This window comes from Numida meleagris, chromosome 3 (assembly GCF_002078875.1).
Source record: "Numida meleagris isolate 19003 breed g44 Domestic line chromosome 3, NumMel1.0, whole genome shotgun sequence".
NCBI lineage: Eukaryota > Metazoa > Chordata > Aves > Galliformes > Numididae > Numida > Numida meleagris.
This window is the reverse complement of record NC_034411.1, coordinates 105,909,241-105,916,443: the sequence shown is the minus strand read 5'-3', so window position 1 is coordinate 105,916,443 and position 7,203 is coordinate 105,909,241. Positions and strand designations below refer to the sequence as shown.

Sequence of the window (7,203 nt, the reverse complement as noted above, 5' to 3'; positions counted from 1 at the left end):
AGCCCCCAGGGAGCTTCCCCCTGCCCTGGGGACGCGGGGACAGCAGGAGCTGTGCCACCTCCATGCCACCCTTCCGTCCTCTGCACCGAGGGTCCCTGTCCCCCTCCTCCCCAAGCAAGGGGCTCCTGCAGCAGTTTGTTTTCTCCCGTATGTTTTATTACACTAATCCACAAGGATTAAGTTAAACCAGTCAATGCAAACTCCGATATTTTCCAGCCCTTTCGGGCCAAAATGAACTGTCCAGCGTTACAACAGGAAAGGGGGAGGCTCGGGGAGGAGGAAACCCCGCAGCTGAAAGCGGGGAGAGGCACTGCTGGCTTGGGGCACCCGCGGGGACCCCCATCATCAGGCTAGATTTTGGGGCGCCAGCCCTTGATGAACTGCATGATCTTCTTCACCTGGAGCTTGGTGAGGCGGAAATCGTCGGCCAGGATCTCTTCGCTGAGCTGCACGAAGATGCTGCCGTCGATGCGCTCCCGGGCAAAAAAGCTGACGACGTCCTCGGAGAGGCCGATGAAACGTAGGCACTTGGAGACCTCCTCCACCGACAGGGCCGAGAGGTCGGCGGGGGGCAGCCAGGGCGACCCGTCCCCGCTGGGTCTGGGGGCAGCCGGCGGGGCCCCCCCTTCGCCCCACGCCCCCGGTGGCACCTCGATGACGCCCTGTGCCAGGTACAGGTGGGTGATGCCGCCCTCGGCCCCTCGCAGCATGGCAGGCGAGAGTGGGGCCGTGCCGCGGATGACGACGCCGTCCCCGTCGAAGCCCTTGGGTGGGCGGGGGGGGGCCGCCGGCTCCGGCCCCTCGAAGGGCTCCGGCGAAGAGGAGGAGGAGGGCGCAGCCGGGGCTGAAGGCGGTTTGGGCCACTCGGGGCTCTCGGGCCACTCGGTTGCGCCGGCGAAGGGGTTGAGCGCCCCAAAGGGTGCAAAGCGTTTTTGGGGGTGCGGGGGCTTGAGGCGGGGGCAGCTGCGGAAAGGCTTCAGGGGGGGCTCAGTCGCCGGCAGTGGAGTGGAGCGGCCGCTGTTCCCCCCGGCCCCTGCCTCGGTGTAGGCCCAGGGATCGGACCAGGCGGTGGGGGCCGGTGGGGCGGCGGGGGGCAGCGGGCAGCCGGGGGGGTCCCCGGCTTTGCAGTCTCCCCAGGCACAGGGGTAGCAATACAGGGAGTAAGCGTCGGGTGAAGGTGAGCCGCTGCCGCTCCGCGGGGCTGACCTGCGAGGAGAAGGTGAGCGTCACCCCAGAGCCTGTCCCCAAGCCTTGGCCGCCCCTCGTCCCCGAGCCACTCACCCATCATGCAGCCCCGAGGAGTAGTAGGAGAGGCTGGGGCTGGGCGAGGGAGCCGGTGCCAGCTTCGGGAAGCGCAGCGGGGCCGGGGGGCTGCGGGGGGCCGTGGGGCGGCCGCCCCGGGGTGGCACAGGGGGGGCATTCAGCAGCCGGCACTCCTCCTTCACCTGCAATGGGGTGAGCGACATCAGGGATCTGCCCTAGGACCCCCCTGAGGTTCTGGGGGGCCCCTCTGGTCCCCAGTTATCAAGCCATGAGGATACAGGGTTGGGGAGCTGCAGGGTACCCCATGGTGCAGGGGAGCCCGAAAATTGTGGTTACTCAGTGGTGCCCTGAGGACTTGGCAAGGTGTGCTGCAAGGAGCCCAGAGGGTTCGGTGCAGGGAGCCCAAGGGATTTGGGTACCCATGACAAGGGACCCTGGGGATTCTTGTGCTGGTGGTGCAGCCTGTGGGCTTCAGGGCTCTCCTGGGGATGGAGCCACCCAATACAGCCCAATGGACAGAGCCATGGACGCCTCACTGAGCAAGGAGGGGCCCTGTGGCATGGGCATCCCCATGGACAGACCCAATGGCATGGATGTCCCCGTGGAGCCCAAAGGACGTGGGTAAAAGGATGTGAGCACCCCATGGACCCCAGAGGACTTGGGCAACCCAATGGAGCTCCATCATGGAGCCAGGGTGGCCGGGGCTGACACGTGCCACCCCAGGGTCCCCCTTACCGCCTCTGACTTGGGTGGCACGGGGGGCGGCGCGTCCCCCAGCGGCTCATCCCTGGGGCGTCGCGGGGAGCCCAGTGGGGACGTGGCCCCGAAGGCGATGAGGTCCGGCCGCCCCACGGCGCCAGGCTGCAAGGAGGAGCATCCGTCCAGGCCCTGGTTGCTCCAGAGCTCTTCGTAGGGGATCTCCAGTGGCTCCTGAGTCCTGAATTCAGGCTCAGCCCAATCAGGCGTCACGTACTCCCTGTCAGGCTCAGTAAGATCAGGGGGGTCCTGGCAGCGGGTGGCTGAATCCGGGGGTGCGCGGGGCAGCCCCCCACCATAGAAGCAGAGCGAAAGCCGCTGCAGGGGTTGGCTGAGCTCCTCTCGGCCGCAGCTCGGCAAGCAGAGCCGCAGGCGCCGGGGGCTGGCGCATTCCTCCGAAAAATCCGGCTTGGCCTCCCGCACGGCCCGCGAGTACTCATCGGGGTTGAAGCGCTCGTGGCAATATGCCGCGCTGTCCCGCAGCAGCTTCTCCAGCTGCGGGTCCCCGCCGAGCAGCCCCTCGGGCAGCTGGAAGCGCGGCATGTCGGCCAGCAGCAAGAAGTGGAATGGCACGAGGCGCTCGCGCCGGAGGATGCAGCACAGCACCACCGTCTTGGAGATGATGCCCACCAGCTTGTAGCAGTGTCCCTCGCGGATGGCGTGCAGGTCGTAAGGGTTGCGCGCCGGGCGGCTGGGCACAGCCACGTTGACGGGCAGCCGGACCTTCTCGATGATGCTGCGGATGGTGTGCTCGCCCTCCTGCAGGCGCAGCTCCAGCGGGCTGCGGGTGCTGAAGCGGCCCTTGCACTGGAAGGGGAGGCTGAGGCTCTCGTTGGTGCGGTGGTTCATGCAGATGAGGCACGGCATTTTGCCCTTCACCTGCCTGGCCCCCGCCGCCGGCGCTGCCTTGCCCAGCTTCCGCAGTAGGGTGTTGAGGCGTGACTTCTCCTTCACCGTCTTGGCGCACAGGATCTCCGCCTGCCCCATCAGCGTCAGCTCATCCCCCGCGTGCAGCGTGAAGTTGTACACCTCGCTGTCCTCGCTGAACTCCCCCGACACCACCTGCCCGCCACCACCTCACAGTGTCACACCACCGCCATCTTCTTATGTCCCGTCACCATCCCATAAGGCCACATCACCAACCATGATGTCCCATCTCCATCCCATAACGCCACATCACCAACCATGATGTCCCATCTCCATCCCATAACGCCACATCACCAACCGTGATGTCCCATCACCATCCCATAATGCCACATCACCAACTGTGATGTCCTATCACCATCCCATGATGCCACATCACCAACCCCAACATCCCATCACCATCCTCTGATGTCCCACCACCAACCCCCTGATGTCCCACTGTCATCCCATAATGTCCCACCACCATCTTCTGGTGTCCCATCACCACTCCGTAAGGTCGCATCACAAACCCTGATGTCCCACCACCAACCCTGATGTCCGGTCACCCTCCCATGTCACACCACCACCCTCCGATGTCCCACTGCCATTCCATAGTGTCCCACCAGCCACGCTGATGTCCCACCACCAGCTCCTTCTGCCTCACCACTGTGCTCTGATGTTCATCTGCTGTCCCACCATTATCCCTTGATGTCCCACTGCCATCTTCTGATGCCCCACCACCAACTCTGACTTCCTATCACCACCCCATAATGTCCCACTGCCACCTCCTGATGTCGTGCCGCCATTCCCTGATGTTCATCTGCTGTCCCAACACGGTCCCCTGGTGTCCCCTACTGCCCAGCTGCCATTCCCTCCTGTCCCACCATCATTCCCTGATGCCTCCTCACCACCCACTGCTGTCCCCACACCGACCTTCACGCTGAAGGTGATGGCCTCCATGACGAAGACGCGGTCTGGGAAGATGCTGGCTACCTCCTCCACACTATTGAAATATTGCACGGGCTCGCGGATGTCCCGGTCCTGGTCCAGCAGCTTGAACTTCCCTGCAGGGGACACACAACCCCGCAGCAGTGAGTGGTGACCCCATGGACCTTGTGAGCCACTGGCACAACTGGACATTGGGGCAGCTGCCACTGAGTCCCCATCTGATCTTGGGGGACCTCATGGCATGGCCGGTCATTGGAGCAACTGCCCCTGAGTCCCCATCCAATTCTGGGGACATCCCAGGACTTATCCACCGAGGACTCCTCATCAGGGTCCTCCCAGCATCCCCCATTGCCCCAAAGCGACCACAGAAATGCCCCAAGGATGAAGGAAATGACATCCAGAGACATGTGCGTGAGTGTCCCAGCCCTACAGCCCCGCAGCCCCACGCATGGCTCATGGGGATGCAAGGACAGGGGTGTAAGGGTGGGTGCTGGGGGCTCAGTGCAGCTGCAGCCGGAGGGAGCACAGAGGAGAGAAGCTGCCTTCATTAGCACAAGCGTCGCGGGGATGGGACCTGACGGGAATATTAACTCGGTGCCGTGGCACAGGGCTGCACAGAGGGGACACAAAAAGCCAGGAGAGGACCGGGACACTGTGCTGAGCCGAAGGACAGGGGTGAGAGGCTGCAGGACAAGCTTGGGGTGCACAGGAGCCCATGGGCCAAAGCCATGGCACGGGCAGGCCCCACCAGCTGGTTAACTCAGCCCCCTCCCTAGGGTGGGCGTGCAGCCCCTCCCCCACTGCATTTCCCATTATTTATTTATTAGCAGGACTCATTACCGCCATGGCAAGCACTTAGAGTGGTCATTAAGGAGCCTGCTACGGCGGCCGTGGTGATCTCAGCACCTTCATACACTACGGCAGCCCCAGCCTGCCCCATCCCTGTCCCACCCCTGTTCCATACCTGTACCTATCCCATTCCTGTCCTTCCTGTCCCTGTCCACCTTCCTATCCCCATTCCCATCTCTATCCATGTCCCATCCCCATCCCCTCCATATCCCTGTCCCCATCCCCAACCCTCTCCCCATTTCCACCCACATCTCCACTGATGTCCCATCTCTGTCTCCATCCCCATCCCCTCCCTGTTCCATCTCCATTCCCATCCATGTTCCTATCCCCATCCCCATCCTTGCTCCATTTCTTTCTCTATCCCTGTCTCCATATCCATTCCATCCTGTCCCATCCTTGTCTCCATCCCTATCCTCATCTTCATCTCTGTCCCCTTTTCCATCCCCATCTCCACCCATGTCCCATCCTCGTCTCCATCCTCATCCCACCCATCCCCATCCTTGTTCCATTTCTCTCTGTCCCTATCCGTCTCCATCTCCATTGTATCCTATCCCATCCCTGTCTCTACTCCTATTCCACTCCAGTACCTATCCCCATCCCCAGCCGTGTCCTGTCTCTGTCCCGTCCCTATCCCATCCTTGTCTCCATCTCCACCCTCATCCACGTATCTGTCCACATCCCCTCCTTTTCTGCATCCCCAACTGTGTCCCATCCCTGTCCCTCTCCCCACCTTCATCCATGCCCCTTTCTCCATTCCCATCCCTGCCTCCATCCCCATTCCATCCCATCCATCCCCATATCCTCATGTGTCCCTGTCCCCACCTCCATCCCCATCCCATTCCCCACCCCTGTTCCCCCACCTGGGTACTGCAGTGGGATGTCGATTTTGGGGCCGATGACGTAGTGGCCCTCCTCCAGGCTGTGGGCCGTCACCGTCGTCCACTGGCGGCACGAGTGGATCAGCAGCACGTCCTGGGCACTCACCCCCTCCACCGACTCCCCTGCAAGGGGACCGGGACAGGATGGGACCCATGGGGACACGGCATGGTCACAACCCATCGTCAGGTGTTCGCCACACTGGGTCCCCAGGCCGGGTCCCACCGGTGCTCCCGCCACGCACCTCGAGTACCACCAGCCCCAGAGATAATGAGGGTGTGGGGACAGTGTGATTTGGGGACAGTGTGGGTATGGGGACACCGAGCCACGGGCCTGGGGACAGCCACGTCGGGAGCTGCCGGGAGCGGGGTGAGCAGGTGCCCGCTGCCAAGAACCTCCAGTTGCCCTGGAAACCATTTCTTTGTCCCTCTTGAAAGGCTGCAGCAGCAGCAGCTGAACAACAACAAGTTTATTGACACGGGGCGAGGCGGCTCGGGGGGCCCCGGCACCCCGGCACAGCATCCCCAGGGACACACTGAGCTTTGGGGGTGCGTCCCATCCCCTCACCCCCTCCTCTGTCCATACACGCCTTGCAGCACCCCTGCACCCGTGCGAAGCCCACGCACACGCCCGGTGCACAAACCCGTAGCCGTGCGTAGCCCTGCACCCACGCAAGCACTTTTGCACCTGGGGGCACAAAGCACACCCCCGTGCACACCCTACAGCCGTGGCCGGGCAGCAGCAGGGGCAGGCAGGGGGTGCAGGCGGTGGCACAGGGCCGTGCCATGCACTTCCATCCCAGAATCTCAGCAACAGTTACCCGGGCAATGGGCAAAGCCGGCTCCAGCCGTGCGATGCCGCGCACGCAGCCCCTTTGTGTCCCCGAGCGCCTGTGCCAGGAGGGTGGCATTGATGGGACCCCCCCACGGACACCCCAAAAGGGCCACAAACATGTGGGCCCCGTCCCCTGCCCCTCCACTGCTCTGTCCTGCTCCTGTCCCATCCGCTCCATCCCTTCCTTATTCCCAGTTCCTCTCCTTCTCCGTCCCCTCTGTGTCCCCATCTCTGTCCCCACCATCCCTGTATTCCACACCCCTCCTTTCTCCCCATCTCCCCTGTGTCCCATCCATTTCTTACAGCCTTCCACTGCTCCCCGTCCCTCCTGTCCCCATCCCTCCATCCCAGACCCCTCTGTCCCTGTTCCCACTCCTCTGCCCTGTCCCTGTCCCCATCCCTCTGTCCCTCTCCCTGTTCCCTGCACCACCCCCGTGCCCCCCATCCTTCTGCCCCCATACCCATCTCCATGCCCTGCATCTCCTCCATTCTCCCCATCACTGTCTCTGCCCCTCTGCCCCCCCATCCCTGCCCCCGCATCCCCTCCATGTTCCCCATCCCTCTGTCCCCATCCCACCGTCCTCATCCCTATCCCCTGCATCCCCCTCACGTTTCCCGTTCCTCTGTACCCATCCCTACATCCCTGCCCTCCTGTCTCTGTCCCTATGTCCCCAAACCTGTCCCCTGCATCCCCACCTTCTCCATCCCTCTGTCCCCATCCCCATGTCCCTGTCCCTCTATCCCTGCCCCCATCTGTCACCAGCACCCCCTCAT

The 7,203-nt window shown here is 63.3% G+C and overlaps 1 protein-coding gene across 3 annotated transcripts in view; it reads right to left on the bottom strand.

The window, feature by feature from the left end:
* The window catches only part of GAREM2 (GRB2 associated regulator of MAPK1 subtype 2), a 7,932-nt gene continuing 863 nt past the window's right edge, over positions 135 to 7,203 (bottom strand). The window contains exons 1-6 of one of the 3 annotated variants that reach the window (XM_021393065.1): positions 6,239 to 6,811; positions 5,580 to 5,720; positions 3,856 to 3,986; positions 1,999 to 3,081; positions 1,282 to 1,445; positions 135 to 1,206 (exon numbers count right to left, since the gene is read on the bottom strand). In XM_021393065.1, the coding sequence (XP_021248740.1) occupies positions 351 to 1,206; positions 1,282 to 1,445; positions 1,999 to 3,081; positions 3,856 to 3,882 (2,130 nt within the window). In that variant the 5' untranslated portion in view covers positions 3,883 to 3,986; positions 5,580 to 5,720; positions 6,239 to 6,811 and the 3' untranslated portion in view covers positions 135 to 350. Of the gene's footprint in view, positions 1,207 to 1,281; positions 1,446 to 1,998; positions 3,082 to 3,855; positions 3,987 to 5,579; positions 5,721 to 6,238; positions 6,812 to 7,203 lie in introns of those variants that run through there. The other 2 variants (XM_021393063.1, XM_021393064.1) reach the window with 2 other exon arrangements.